At 34.7% G+C, this 15313-nt stretch overlaps 4 protein-coding genes across 4 annotated transcripts; all 4 read left to right on the top strand.

The window, feature by feature from the left end:
• Positions 1 to 4252: 4252 nt before the first annotated feature.
• LOC113498821 (metabotropic glutamate receptor-like) lies at positions 4253 to 4985 on the top strand (the record flags this gene model as incomplete). The annotated part of the gene is made up of 2 exons (XM_026878963.1): positions 4253 to 4441; positions 4717 to 4985. Coding segments are annotated over 2 exons (417 nt in total), but the record flags the coding sequence as incomplete, so codon positions are not given.
• A 1641-nt stretch (positions 4986 to 6626) lies between these two features.
• LOC113499057 (metabotropic glutamate receptor 1-like) lies at positions 6627 to 9388 on the top strand. The gene is made up of 3 exons (XM_026879392.1): positions 6627 to 6797; positions 7690 to 7801; positions 8165 to 9388. The coding sequence occupies exons 1-3, from the start codon at positions 6654 to 6656 to the stop codon at positions 8464 to 8466; spliced, it is 558 nt and encodes a 185-aa protein (XP_026735193.1). The 5' UTR covers positions 6627 to 6653; the 3' UTR covers positions 8467 to 9388.
• Positions 9389 to 9789: 401 nt separating this feature from the next.
• LOC113499030 lies at positions 9790 to 12211 on the top strand. The gene is made up of 5 exons (XM_026879355.1): positions 9790 to 10054; positions 10397 to 10587; positions 11092 to 11267; positions 11545 to 11657; positions 11882 to 12211. The coding sequence occupies exons 1-5, from the start codon at positions 9876 to 9878 to the stop codon at positions 12063 to 12065; spliced, it is 843 nt and encodes a 280-aa protein (XP_026735156.1). The 5' UTR covers positions 9790 to 9875; the 3' UTR covers positions 12066 to 12211.
• A 91-nt stretch (positions 12212 to 12302) lies between these two features.
• LOC113499029 lies at positions 12303 to 15108 on the top strand. Its single transcript, XM_026879354.1, has 5 exons — positions 12303 to 12627; positions 13146 to 13315; positions 13574 to 13716; positions 14088 to 14269; positions 14644 to 15108. Exons 1-5 carry the CDS (start codon positions 12509 to 12511, stop codon positions 15032 to 15034), a joined length of 1005 nt encoding a protein of 334 aa, XP_026735155.1. The 5' UTR covers positions 12303 to 12508; the 3' UTR covers positions 15035 to 15108.
• Positions 15109 to 15313: the final 205 nt, after the last annotated feature.

Below are 15313 nucleotides of genomic sequence, written 5' to 3'. Positions count from 1 at the left end.
TATAGAATCAATGGCGGCAATCTCATATTCAGACTTTTTTGGGTAATTAAAAAAAACGTTCTGTAAAGCACAAAGTAGTCATATTATATTACTGGCCATTAAAATAGTAAGTACTAAGATTTAGGATACTATTAAACGTAAATATATACTTTTACGTGTATTTAGAGTATTTATTTAAAAATCAAATATTAATATAGCCACCTTTGATACCAACATTTAAAGATTGCCGCATGTGATTCCAAGTTTAATACAGATGGCCGCTTTTGACACCACGCCTTACGAAGATTACCTCTTTTGATCCTAAGTAATTTAATGCAGAATCAGGGTTGTCATAAACGTCAATGATACAAAATACTTTTCTTTATTAACTTTTATTACGTTCATATCTATCAACAATCAGTCATCTTTAATTACAATCAGTCTTATGTTATTTTTTTATAAAATCGGCTTGAAAATCACAATTAAAAGGAAATTAGGCGTAATTAAACAAAAACAAATTATTTAAAATCTTATCTAAATTCGTAAGTCACTTACTTCCTCGAGAGATTCATGCAGTACTCTCCCTCAGGAGGAGAAGTAAAGGTTAGGGACTCCTGGCTTATATTCAAATTCTTGTAATACTCAAGTGTGAGTATTCCCGGCCAGTCCTTGCCAAAATGTTTATTTAGAAGGTTATTAATATCTTTGAGTTTGTTTTTATTAAGTGCAATAGTTTTGTTAATTTGTTTGGGATTAATCATTGAGATACTTTTCTGCCGTTTGCAAATATTAGTAGCAGTACCAATGTCACTTTTATACAAAGTTTCACCTCGCACAAGTATGTTACCCGGTTTTTTAGATCGGACCAAAATAAATCTTTTGCACTCTTTAAATCTAACCCTCCATGAAGTAGTTGGCGCCAGTATTTTTCGAGCTGCTTCTCTCCAATCATATACAGGACATTCATCTCCAAACTGTAAAACTGTTGAAGTTTGAATATGACCTCTTTCAACTCGTCTGGGTGTAATATAACGTCCTGCCTCTTTAATTTTTTTTCTATTACGCCAAATGTGCGATCTGGTGGCATGTATGAGTGTCCTGTGACCGGGAAGACAATTTCAATGCTTTTAATAGCTGAACAAGATAACAGCCACTTAGAGCATGCCGCAATGACAATAGAATTTTTATTTTGTCCGCCGCAACCATCAGCTACTAAGCGTATAGTTTTGATGCCAGTTTTGTCCGTTTCATTTAGTCTGTGGTAAATAGCCGAGGAAATTAAATTAGAATCTTTATGGAATTCATCTTCTGTGCAACAATATGCAAATACGTTATCTCTTGTCATTGGCTGATTAGAGGATCCTTCCACCATGGTGAAGTTATATAAGTAAAGTTGACGGCTGTAGTAACAAATTTGGTCCGGTAACTTTGGAATGGGTAGATTTTTTTGACAATCAAACGATATGATTTTCAGGTCATCCCTCTGCTCACGCAATTTATCAAAGAATGCCTTTGCTCTTAATTTATGAACTCTTTTTGGGTTATCAATGCATTTTTTCAGCAGCATTAGTTACTAATTTAAGTTTTTCAGAAAGTTCTAGACATGTTGAGCATACATCAGTCTGCGGGGAACCGAACCCTATGTTAAAAAAGTTATTAAACACGTAACGAAAATATGACAATTTACGTCAGGTTTCATGTGTTCAGAATGTTTATACATATTATATAACTTTTTAATATTAAGTTCCGGTGGTAGATATTGACGTTCAGCACATTTAGACTTACGGCAATAATGGGACTCCATGCATTTTAAATTTTGGATAAATTGTTTCACAGACTGCTTTTGTTCAGAAAATTTTTCATGCTGACGGAACCCACCGCGAGCTTCATGTGAAATTTCACCAACGTAAAAAAATTTTTTCATTACATAACTGACCCTATGCTTGGTGACACCAAAAATACTCAAAAAAAATTTTTGACATATGGGTACTTTCGACCCACCAACAAATACTGAGTATTTTATCGATGTTTGTTTAGTTACTCTGCTAGTTGTCCTCTTACCAATGGGTTTTATGGAACATAGTTTTAAAATGATGGCATCTTGCGTTTTCTTGCTTGGGTGAACATAAAAATTTTGATGTAACTTAAGCATCTCAGTTGTTTTTATGCTGGAACACCTAAATGCCGGTTGATCATGTTCGCAGACACGCGTAGGTAAACTTTTCGCAGAATATCTGAAATAAAGTTTTAACATCAAACCCAAGCACCCACCAACACCGATAAAACAGCGCTTATTCATAATCACCAATACAACGTTACTAATCAGTCTAATCACCAACGAAAGAAATGTAGGTAATATAAGAATAGCACAAGTTTACCTACACATCTTTACGGCATAAAATAAGCAACTTAATAAGCGCAAGGCACCGAACCTGTCCTGATTCGTTGGATTATTAAAATAGGTAAAGAAAATAAAATCAAATTAAATTTTATGTCGTAAGAGTAAAAGCTTATGTGCCAACCCTAGGCACCCAACTTACCTGTTTCTTTTAGCTATGTTTTTTTTCCATTTGTCTGGGTTTCTTTTTCGTTTTCTAGCTATAGTATTTATAGTTTCTGATGGGTGGACCTCCATTGTTTCTTATTACTAAATTTAACACAACTTTTTATCTTTAACACAGCTTTAAATCAATTAAATCCGGAGAATAAAATGTACTAAAAACTTATTTGTCGCCATCTTGTCGCGTGACCAAATGCACTGCTGTGATTGGTCGAGTGAGCACAAGCGCCGAGTTTGATTCTGAACATGCAGAAGATTGCCATCTTTGTAACTAAACTACGATTTGACAAAGGATTTGCAAGGAAAATAGCCACGTTTGGTTCTGTGTTGTCGAATAAAACCGTTTAATTCAATTTTTTACTTTTTTTTTAATAAATAACTAAAAACTGCCAAAAATGAGATGGCCGCCTATGATTCTATACGACTCATTTGGAACTGAACTAAAATGTTTGAGGTTACTGTTCTCTGACATCAGCTGTCGATATTGGTGCTTGTAAATGACGTTTCAATTTGTATCTGCAGTATTTTATTTCAGGTTTTCGGTTCAATGAAGTAAACGTTTCCAATTTAATTTGTTAAAAAATATATAGCGAAAGCGCCACGTTTTCGTTTTCGAATCTTTACCAACTAATAATATATTGAAACAAACGGCGGCCGAAATCAAACAACTGTAGGCGAGGATTAATTAAACTTTAACTTTAATGTAATTTGTAACTTGACCTTCAACAAGTTTATTAATTAGCCCTAAATCAGAGTGTAAAGTAAACTTTCATTTAATATAAACGTATCAAGACTACTAAAAACTTAATAAATTAAAGTGTCTTATAAAGCGATAATGGTTTCATAAATTAATTTAAGCTGGCTCATTTTGACTGATTTAACTCAGTTATTCTGTAATTAAAGTAATATTAAACCTACCTTTTCTACGAGATACAAAAACTGTTGTTATTTCAAAATCGCAAATGGTTCTAATCGTAATAATTCATTGAACAGTTGAATGAAGTACCAGTTATCCATGCAAATCAGGATGACCGGCCATTCACAAATCAAGTGACGCCAGAATAGGTGGGCCACTGAACACAAGCTGCATATTGAAATGCAGTTTCTACTAGAAATACTAGGATTGTAGAGACGATCGGACACGTCCTAGTGTACGTGACTTATCTATTGCCGTCCGACGCCGCGCGCCGGCTTCCCGGCCGGACGTCTAAAGATCCAACATGTTCCGATGTGCCCGGAGAGACTCAAAACTTAACATTAGTTTCTCGGTAATGTTTTGGTATCTATTTAAGGGTTAAAATAACTTTGTATTGTGTTTGCTTGTCAAGTACAATCGACTTAAAAAAAAAGTTATTTAAAAATACTCTTTTATATGATGTAACAGTTTACTCACGCATATTTATCGGGGAGCTGACGCGGCGGGATCGCGAGTCGAACTGGATTAAGGACTCTGGTTGGGTCCGAAACTAGTCGTGCACCCCCGATAAATACGCGTGAGTAAAACGTTACATCATTTAGGTAATAATGAATCAGTCTCACGATAGTTATTAAAAATACTCGTACATATAGATGCGATTATTTTTAATTCTATGATGAATTTAAACAGCGAAAATCTTAAATTATGACTAATACATATTTGCACCATTAAGAGACTTTGAAGAAGGATAATATTGCACAAATTTCAAACGATTCGATTTTTTTCCAATCATTATTTACCCTCAGCACAACTTTGTTATCAGGTTTGGTACGGGCTTCTGCTTCACCGTAGTGTACGCAGCCCTGCTGACGAAGACCAACAGAATATCCCGCATCTTCAACGCCAGCAAACACTCGGCCAAGAGACCTATCCTGATCTCTCCGAGCTCGCAACTTGCGATCTGTGCTGCTCTCGTGTCTATTCAGGTAAAAGCTTCAAGCATCATTTAAAAACTGATGGATTAGATGGATGGATTAAATAAACTGATGAAGACATGATTAAAAGTTTCAATTTAGTAGCATATTAATCCTGTCTTCTTTTTTAAGTTGCTTAAGTCATATCCAATGTCACTTCTAGAACATGAAATTTTCTGCAGTCCAAGACATGGGTGCAAAGGTTATGTGTGTGCAAAGTTCAAACTGACGAATTCTATTAGCAGCTCTCACCAAGAACTGTCAAAAATCTCATTAATTATTTCCAGGTGCTAATAGTAGTGGTATGGATGATAGTGGCACCAGCGAAGGCCATGTTCCACTATCCTACGAGAGAGGACAACATGCTGGTGTGCGACTCCTACGTGGACGCTTCCTATATGATAGCGTTCTTCTACCCGATCGTGCTGATTGTTATCTGCACTGTGTATGCTGTGCTCACCAGGAAGATCCCCGAGGCCTTCAACGAGAGCAAACATATCGGTAAGTTGATATGACATTTTTTGTACGTTGTTTGGCTGGATTGGTAAAAAAACTAGGGCATCGATGAGAGGATACTTAGGTGAAAGCAAGTCTATTTAGTTATGCTTTTCATCACTTTTAAAACTTTTTGTGGAAATGTTCAGTTATAATGTACGAAATTAATAGGAAGAATTTGAAACATAGATACATATTATTTACTGGAGAATTTCCGTCTATTGAAATTAAGCGAATAACTCCAGCATTGTTCTCATTCCAATTAAAGTTCAGTTCTTCCTCGTCTTGTATTCGCTAAGGTCGACATGGCACCAAAAGCCAATAAGATTAATTTATTGTAAAGACCTTGAATGTTTGAGGAACAACTTGTAGCAATAATTTGTGTTACCAATACTGATCCTGACATTCTAATTAATGTTGGTGTTCAGACTTTCGGATTAGTTCTCGTCAGAGTCGAGACAAATGAACAATATTATTATAGTTAACACGATGTCTATTGGGCGTATTTGTTCTAATTTCAAGGCTTTGCCAAGACTTTTGTCTGCCAAGTACCGAGCTATTTGGCCTTATTCTTTATCAAACTTTTTATTTCAACTGGCATTTTTCGTAACAAGCTAGTTAGGAAAAAACGGTCAAACCCAAGCCTTGCTTGGAAATCTTTGTATTACAAAAACAAGCATTTGCAAAAAATGGGTGCCATCCATAAAATTTCTGACTGCATTAAACGTTGCGTAACCCCGTTTTTTATTTTAACTATTAATTGTATCCCACAAAAGCAATACGTCTTCTGTGAAAATGAAAACTGGCTTGGACAGACAGATAGCTAGTCTCATTAATATTTATTATTATTATTTTAGTATTTCATTTTTACCCTTTAAAATCGGATACCCAAAAAAGTAAACTACTCATTGACGTACCACAAATTAATTGTATTTATTCCTTCATCCTCGTCTCCCACATTAACTTTTTGTCGCTGTTTGTCAAGGAATGCATAATTCAGTTCCTATTGTTGATGTTCCATTATAATGCAAACAATGCTATTGCGAGCTCATTGATGGAGTATTGACTTTCATAATACCTGATATATGGATATATGGGTGCTCTTCTAAATCAAAGACAAAGAACCATGGATCAGATCTACCAATATAAACCGAATACAACTATTTGATAACTTACTCTCAAAAAAACCTATGTCAAATAAACCTATGTTTTTTGCGGGTTACCGTCGATTATTTAGAATTCCGTATCCGAAGAGTAAACGAGGATCCTTTTACTAAGACCACCAGTGGGTCGACATCTATATTTCACCAAGTACTTACTGTATATCAGGATATATTTTATTCCAGCTATAACGACAAATACCTATTAAACATTATTTTAAGCAATTTAAAATTAAGCATTATTCTTATCGTATTTAACTTTCACTATTCCGAGTCCGACTCTCTCTTGACCGGCTATTTTTTACTACCGACCGTTACTCACCCCAACTTTTTCTATCGAACTCTGTCGGTGCTAAATTTAAGCATGTTGGGATATAGAGCTTTTTCAATCGATGTCTGCGTACCGCGTTTTTTCCAGTCTCACACCGATCTCCTTTTATCATCATCAAATTATAATGCTACTCAATTGTCACTCTAGTGACTTCATTGACTCCAGTGCCTTCTTCTATTTCCTTAGGTGTTGTAACTTTTGGATTTTTCTTCATACTGCTAACATTCTAGGGTTCACGATGTACACGACGTGCGTGATATGGCTGGCGTTCGTGCCGCTGTATTTCGGCACGGCGAGCCACGTGCCGCTGCGAGTCACCAGCATGGCCGTCACCATCTCGCTTAGTGCCAGCGTCACGCTCGTCTGCTTGTTCTCTCCAAAGGTAAAGTTAGAACAAAGAAATAAATTACAAAAATTCAGCAGTCTTCAAAGAAAAAGAAAGGAAATAATCTATCACTGACAATATCAAACTCGCAAAAGTGTGGACCTCATCGCCTTTCTTCTCAAACATAATTTGACTTCTTCAAAAGATATTGTAGAATGTGAATAGTAAGTTTAATAGCAAAAATAAAATAATCCTCAGATTTGAATATTCAGAGAAACATAATTAAAAGAGACATAAAGGGCACGTGAAAATAATGATGAAACAGCTTACCTGTTTTATAATTCTCTTTACAAATAATGAAATATTAAATATCAACGGCAGGCCAATATTCGAGGTTCGTAAAGTAATATTAAAATATGGCGCATCTATGTTTGCCTTTCTCTCCTTAAAATAAACACGATGAATCTTTTTAATTCCAGCGATCATTAAAATGTAAAACATCCCTTTCATTCAGCCCTTGAAATCCACTTTCAAAATGGCGGACGTTTTATTTTCGTACTTCCGATGGAACTCATAAAATTAAATGTTTGTCGTTTTACTATATTTACGTTCGCGGCGTGAAAAGATTTTACCTGAACTTGGCAAAAAATTGGATTGTTAATAATTCGTTGTGGCCTAATGGTTTTCCCGGTTTGTATGCAAAACGGTGTAAGCTTAAACTGGAACAACGTTTTAACGAAAACAGAAAAGTAATGAAAACTTTTTTAAACTGGGCTGAAACGGGGAATTGCGAAAGGATTTGGAAGTGGCCTTGGAACGCTAAAGTTCAGAGCAAACGAACTGATTGAGGATGCGTTTCGTCTAGTCCAGCAATATAGTTTTTTTTTAATTTACGATGACAAGTGCAGTAATAAGTGATAATAACTAATTACCCTTCTAAAATTTCCAGTTATACATAATCCTGATCCGACCGGAGAGGAATGTCCGGCAGAGCATAATGCCGGTCCGGTACAGCCGGAAGCCGCCGCCAGCGCAGCCATTGCCGCATCCTCAGACGAAGAGTAAGTAACACCCGTTATATCCTAATGATTTTTGCCCACAAATATTATATCTAAAACTTCATTCTTACCTACCTAACCTACCTTTAAGTTCAATTCCATGAAACTTATTTTGTTCAGAAAAATAACCTTGACCAAGCCTTTTTGAACCTGTGTCTTTGTCTTTTTTTTATTATTTGTTATAAAAATATTTCATCTGGTAACATTTCGTTGCTATCACTTGCTATCACTTTTAAGAGAACTAAGTCATAGTTATGGATTTCCGTTTTTACCCATAGGCTATGGAAACCTAACTTTTACTTAGTCATTAACGATGAAAACCTAAATAGTCCAAGTTAAATTAACATACCATTTTAATAATTTCAGAGCCTTTGACTGCAAACAAGGAGACTCAAACGGACCCAGCCGACTTCAAGCTCGTCAACGGTCAAACAATCCAACTGATCAACGACACAGACACCAAACACGAAGAACAAACCAAAGACCTCAACAAAACACAACTTACTAGTAACAATGTCAAAACTAACACCGCCAATGACAAATCTAACGCCGTCAATGACAAATCTAACAATACGAACATCAAGTCTAATGACAACGTTATCACAACGAATGGTAACGACAAGTCTAGCCACACTCCTGTAGCCAATGACAAAGCTGACACCTTATAGCAAAGACACTCCTCAAGATCCCTCCTCGAATACTCACACAAAAACAACAATGTCATCGTCAAAAAGAAAAGTTGCTCATGCAAATACAAGGAACGAAAACCAGTAGTTGTTTAAAATTAAGTAGAAGCTATCGATGTAAATAATCCCGCTTTACTGCTTCTTTGTAAATACATTGTTAAATAATCTTTTCTTCAAATAATGTAAATAATAATCTTGTAAATATAAATGAAAAGACAAATAGTGATGTTTACTGTATATAATCGTATATGTATAATATCGTTAAGCTTACCGTTTTATATATTAAATATTTAAATAAGTTATTTATTAAGTATTGTTATAGCATGTGCAGTGTAGAGCCTTGAGCCAGGACAGTAGTGACAAACGAATGTAAATATTGAATTTCTACTCATCCCACTGATGTTTGTCTAGTCTGTGACTCTGCATATTTGCTGACAACCCTTGTTGAATAAAATGCGTTACATATCGACTAATTTATTGTTATAGTTTATAAAGTATTTATTTGGTCAAGCAAAAGTGCAGAGTTCCTTTATTTCAGAAATATTAATTAAAATATAAGATACATATCATGCGTTTTTTAATCTACAGTGTACGTATTTTCAATAAATATTTAATTGTTATCATTAAATTATATTGTCACTATTGTCTTGCTCTTCCTGTGCATGTTATACTAAATTATACCTTATATCGTAAATATGATTAAGGTATTTACGAAAATAAACAGTTTGATGTTGATATGTCTTTTATTATCACAAACCCACTTGATATGCTTGGTTAACAAGATTTGGGGTTTTGCCACCACGTAAAGACTGTCGCAGTTTTGAAAGTCAGCTCGTCTCTTCCACAGCTGACTCATTAGCCAAATGACATTTCTACATTAATAGAAAATGAAAGTATTGAGATGACAGGTCAAAGCCTGGCGAGTTGTAGAAATGACTATACCTCTGAGCTCTGTTGATTTAGGTACTCCAATTTCTAAAAAAGAACCTTTTGCTTGATTTTATTGAGATACTGACCGATGATATAGAGCAGAATAAAACATAGTAAAGGATATCATGCTGTAAAAAAAACATATAATAGTAGATAATTAAATAGGTCTGAATAAAAAAAAACACAAATCTTATGTTACACCACGCTACTCGCAGGTTAATTAGTAGATCATTTAAAAAATAAATTTCTTGTTGGCACGGTAGAGACAGTGAGATAACAAGATTCCGGCGAACAAAAAGTAAATATTTATACCTCAAAAATATATGCAAATACATTTTATCAAGATACGTAAGTCATATCATAAAGCAGACTTTGATTACAGTTTTAGTAGTTTATCGAGCTCGCATGTGTGTCGACGTACGATTAGATAACCAACATTTGTGAGATAGTGCAAGTGAATCATGAGTCCGGACGAAGTAATCGAAGAACCGTTTAAAATTAAAAGAATAACGTATGAAACCGCGACTCCGTTTACTGCGCCAGTGCGGTATGCAGCTATTGAAGAGGTTAACGTGCCCTCGGAATATGTACATGAACTAGACGTGTCTACTAAGGCTAGATATACCTATGAACTTGACAGGTAAATAATATATAAGTCGTTAATTTACTCAAACATCAAATGTTAGAAATTTTTAATTCTAACATTTGATTGTTTAATTTCGCCTGTAATAAGACTCATCGTCTCACCTATTTATATCTACTATAGTAGGAAGGAGTTTGGAAGTAATTCAGTGATTTATCCATTTTTTTTTAAATTGAATGTCCTAGATTTATAATACTTCTGCCTTCTAACTATTTTTAGCTTTGATATATTCTTTTTTACTTTCATTTCTACTAATTCAATGGTAAAAATACAAACAGCCGAAACACATTCAATGGCTACTTTTCTTCTTACTTTAAGCTTCATTTTAAACGTTTTCAGATACAGTAAAAATGCCATGCTAATATTTGAAGGCATAGAAAACTCAGACACAACGGACAGCAATTCCAAAAATGAGTTTCCGCATAATGACCTAAGCACAAGATTAAAGGAAACCTTTGAAAAGTATCGTTTCGAAGTTGAAATCCATCGAGGCTTGAAGGATCATGAGATAGCTAGCACTTGTGATACTTGTACGTACCTACTTAACTCAATAAATAAATACCTAAGAATAATGTTTTCAGTTTTTGTTTATAGAACTTACATTTATTTGGTCGCAAGTCTCTCTAAAATATTTCTGTGTAGTCGAAGAAATTATAGTTACCAAAATCATATTGTTAGATTTTTATTGAAGTGAAATATTCCTAATAATGATGTTGCTTTTAGTTTATGAAGGCGACAAGCCGATAAAGTATATTTCCTGCCCTTTGGCTTACAATCCAGACTTTCAAACTTATAAGTATTTCTTATAAAAAAGTTAATGCTAAAATAGATAGATAGATATGAATTCTTTATTGCAAACCACAGAAGTACAAGATTGGATACAAATAAAATACTTACTTACTTACTCTGTTGGCTCAGCGACCCAAATTGTGTCTTGGCCTCTGATACGAGAGAACGACACCTTACCCGATCCTTCGCCACTTCTCAAATATAATAAAATACAAATAAAATAAATAGTAAAATTAGATAATTAGTTTTTCAGAGAGATTTTACGGAATATGGCTGCGTAGGAATAATAATGCTGCCAAAAATCAATTATGGATATGTTGAGTCGTATCACACTCCGAAAAGTGAGTTTGGAGTTTTGCGATATTTATCCGATCTTTACACTCCAACGCTGCAAGGGAAACCGATCATTTATATAATTCAGGTAAATACTTTAATTATAAAGGATCTATGTAATCATAAATTCTAATGAAACGCATTTCGACTGGTAATGTTACATTATTAACTCCTAATAGGTGGTAATATTTATACATTAACTTTCTGATTTTATATTTAATTACAGAATAAAGTACCAAGGCCAAGTCAAAATTACCAATAAAACAAACGCATCGAAAATTTAAAGTAGTATTCGTGAAGTAAAATACTTTTCTCTTTACGAAAGGTAGATTATAATTATAATTTTTATTTCTTATGCTTTTCAGACTGAAAGTTGCTACGTAATCCCTCAAGCACGCGTCTCATCCAGAATGCCCCAGGACATCCTTGAGTTTCGTATTCCTGTTCCTATCACTACACCAGATGTAAAAGCCACGATGTATGTAAATGGATCAACTATGTTTTTTTAATGCTTTTGAAATCCCTATGAATGATTTTGAAATTCCTGATTAGTTAATGCTCTTCTTTTACTTTAAAAAGTCATTTTTAAAAGTTGGTGTTATACCCCCCAATCCTATTATGGAGATCAACGACATTTAACATTAGTTTTACTTATTTGCCTATATTAAAATGTAATTAAAGCTATTTTATTTTATATTTTAGTGTATCTTGTCTTCTGGAGTACGTAAATACGGAAATCGTCAGATTAGGTGATAAGACTGACCTGTATACAATCCTGAACGACTCCGTCAAAAAGTTTACACGGTCTGGGCAACACTATGACATCCCAGTTGGTTTCTACAGCTCCTTAACTAAAGAACTTTGGTTAGCTAACGCACAAGAATGATGGTTGATGATATTTTAATATTTGATTAATGTGTTATAAGGAGAGGAAACCAATAAGCCTCTTTGTTCTGTGATACAACAATATCGGCTCATTTGTTATCTATTGAATAAACCAAAGATTGTTGAATAAATAGATAGTCAGTAATAGTTTCTTTTTTATTAAACCTAATTTTTATTTTATTTGTTGACTAAACTTTTTCTCCTGATGTTTTTTGTCTTAACTGAAAAATAACAGAATATTGATCATCAATGATTGATGATCAATGTCTTTGGTCTCAAAATACTAGATTCCCGAGCCGTAACCAAGAGACCCGATAAATTGACAGTTGTTCAAATTCAGCCAGTCAATGTCATTGAAAATTCTGACTTTTTTCATTATTTGTTATTATTTTGATCGTTGAATAAATCGTTAATTAAATAAGTACTTAATAATTTATATTTAAAATGGATGAAGAAGCAATAGAAACGATAAGAGAGTCGAGCCGTAGTATACTGGTGTTGAATAGGCGTAAGCATCGAGACGAAGAGGCGGATGACCGGCGATCAATGAGCAATGCCTTGCGGTAAGCAATATACTTGTACTTACTTACATATGGGGTAGTAGAAGAGACTAGCCTTTTTAATTATGATACCCTAGCTTAATGAGCGGTACGAGCCAGAGTTGTGCTCCATTTAAAAAAAATATAGGTCATAATATATAGTTACATGACATAGACGTAGTTTCACTCTTATCGTCAGCATAAACGTCCTACTATCTAAGGCACACGAACCCTAAAGAAGAACGCAACTCCTACCAGGGTATAGGAATAGGCCAATAAAAGATATTGATATTAATTACTCAGTGTGCAGTCAGACAAACTTGGTACTTATTGTCTTCTGAGAAAAAAACTCTACATGCATGTTTTTATTAGATGGGAACTTAACAATTATATAGTTTTATCAATGATGTGATGAGAACAAATTATATAGTAGCCGTAGCCAGCCAAAGAGATTAGAAGTTGTGATTTCAAAAATATTTCGTTGCTATTCAATTGAAAGTTAACACTTTCGAAATACTTATTTGGCAAATTGAACATTCCAGCATAACAACTGATACAGTACTACACATATCAAATAAATTGAAAACAAAGGCGTCTATAAGTTTGCCCGAGCTTCAGATGTTAAAGAATGCTCTGATGGATGATGTCTCCAACATAGAGACAGTGTTGCAAACTAATGGGGCTCTCAGAGGACTGGTCAGAGAGATGATTGGTATGTATGTACTAATCTTATTCTAAATGATTTAACTAAGACATACCTACTTTGCAATCTTTTAACAACAGAAACTTTGCAAAATAAGTTTTTAACGGATCAAATGAAGTTCTCCTTTATAATCCTCTCCGGGATGGTTGGCGCTCTTTGGGGGAGGCTTACATTCAGCAGTGGACGGCGATAGGCTGAGATGGAATCTTCTCCTTATACAATCTTATTAATTCATTCTGTTTGAGTCTCTTTCTAATAAATTTTCAGGTAATGAGGTGAACAAGCAGTGTGCCGCTACCGGATGCTGTTGTAACTTGGCACTAGGGGATGCTCGAGCTGGTATTGCCGTAGCCAAGGCAGCTGGTCCATACCTGATCACCGCCTTACATAACTATGCTACAGAATTGGCTGTGAGTTAATGTTCTTCGTTTTGTAACTGTTGTCAAGTTGTTATAGTTGACTAAGGTCCGATTTTTCAATCATCAGATAATTTATCTGAGGAATAAATATGGCTATTTGACATGTTTTCTATACAAAAGCTGTCAAACATATTCGTCGAATAAAAGTTATCTGGCGATTGAAAAATCGGCCCTCAATGTAAACTTTATGAATAATAGGTAAAGGGTTGAAAAAACAAAAAAAATATGATATACGATTGAATAATTCAGATTCCTAACATCAAAATTACCTAAAAACTATTGTTATCATTAATCATTTCTGACTTCACAGCAATTTTGTGTTGATACTAGGCATAAAAGATGGGACATCTTTTGGGTTCCAGGTCACAAGTGCATGGACAATAGGCAACCTAGCTGGGTCTGGACCTAAGGCGTGCGAGTTGCTTTCAGTACAAGGTGCCATAACGGAGCTATGCAACCTCCTTCCTAATGGTAATGAAGAGATCAGAGAAGCAGCACTCTATGCTCTCGTGCACTTTGCTTATCAGTTACGAGATAGATTGAGGTATGTATTAAGTGATATAATAATTATAACGGCCACTAAGGCTTGCGGCTTGCTTGCGCACGGCGATGGCTACGACCATGTTGTTATTGTAATCTTTGCAGCTACAATCCGAAATCTACAAATGATGGTTAGCAGTTTCGATCCCCAAGTTAGAACAAGCATTTGTCAGATCCATAAATGCTTCTCTCTGAGTCTCAGGAGATCATGTGCATGGCACTTGAAATTTGTTAAACCGACACAAAGATTAAATAAATTCCTTAACATCGAAGTACTTTAACTAAAACAACTTGATGCAATTGCTTCGTCACTGCGATCGAACTAACTATCGGTCCTAAGTCTTCAGGGCGCTAAATATTATTATTATACCATTTCAGCTCGGAACACTTGCACGGCCTATTCCGGATCCTCCCTCACCTGAACGTAGCTGTGTCGTCACAGCTGCTCTTCATCGTCTCGTGCCACGCGGAGTTCCCTCACAACTTGGTCACGGAGGACTTCGTACATAAAATGTTACGGTACCTCACAGTGAGTATCGAAAAATCACATCCCAACGATAATGTCATTTACCTCTTTAGAACCCTAGCGAATTTTAACTCTCCAGAAGTGTGTGATATAGTTCTAAGTAATTTTGTGCTAAATAATAAGATCAATGTAATCAAAAAGTTGCTTGATAATGAGAATGTCAAAGATTCTGTACTGTGGTTCTTAGGTAATGCTTATAAATGGCGTAGTAAACACGAGTTCTTCGAGAAATTGCTTAAATAAATGTACTGTACTTACTTACTTTTAAGTTTTGATATAATCCTGTACCTTAAATAAATACTTAACTATATAGGCAACCACTCTTTGATTAGTTGACGCGTGAGTAAATAAAACAAAAATCATTTGCAATAAATATATTATCATATCAATAATTATAATATTCAATAATAATAATTAATAATAGTATTATTTAATAAATTAGATTAATATGGATAAGGCTACACATAATATAGCATTTAATAAGTTTACATCACTCAAATGTTAAAGACCTCTCACACTCAT

The sequence above is a fragment of the Trichoplusia ni genome, chromosome 11 (genome assembly GCF_003590095.1).
Source record: "Trichoplusia ni isolate ovarian cell line Hi5 chromosome 11, tn1, whole genome shotgun sequence".
NCBI classification, from domain to species: Eukaryota; Metazoa; Arthropoda; class Insecta; order Lepidoptera; family Noctuidae; genus Trichoplusia; species Trichoplusia ni.
The sequence above is the reverse complement of the archived record's forward strand: the minus strand, read 5'-3'. Positions and strand labels throughout refer to the sequence as shown.

Coding starts and splice junctions, on each gene's coding strand:
- LOC113499057 (XM_026879392.1), top strand. CDS start 6,654: ATGTACACGACGTGCGTGATATGGCTGGCGTTCGTGCCGCTGTATTTC. Junction 6,798..7,689: donor TCTGCTTGTTCTCTCCAAAG/GTAAAGTTAGAA, acceptor TAAAATTTCCAG/TTATACATAATCCTGATCCG. Junction 7,802..8,164: donor GCCGCATCCTCAGACGAAGA/GTAAGTAACACC, acceptor TAATAATTTCAG/AGCCTTTGACTGCAAACAAG.
- LOC113499030 (XM_026879355.1), top strand. CDS start 9,876: ATGAGTCCGGACGAAGTAATCGAAGAACCGTTTAAAATTAAAAGAATA. Junction 10,588..11,091: donor AGCTAGCACTTGTGATACTT/GTACGTACCTAC, acceptor TTAGATAATTAG/TTTTTCAGAGAGATTTTACG. Junction 11,658..11,881: donor CCAGATGTAAAAGCCACGAT/GTATGTAAATGG, acceptor TTTATATTTTAG/TGTATCTTGTCTTCTGGAGT.
- LOC113499029 (XM_026879354.1), top strand. CDS start 12,509: ATGGATGAAGAAGCAATAGAAACGATAAGAGAGTCGAGCCGTAGTATA. Junction 13,316..13,573: donor ACTGGTCAGAGAGATGATTG/GTATGTATGTAC, acceptor ATAAATTTTCAG/GTAATGAGGTGAACAAGCAG. Junction 14,270..14,643: donor CAGTTACGAGATAGATTGAG/GTATGTATTAAG, acceptor ATACCATTTCAG/CTCGGAACACTTGCACGGCC.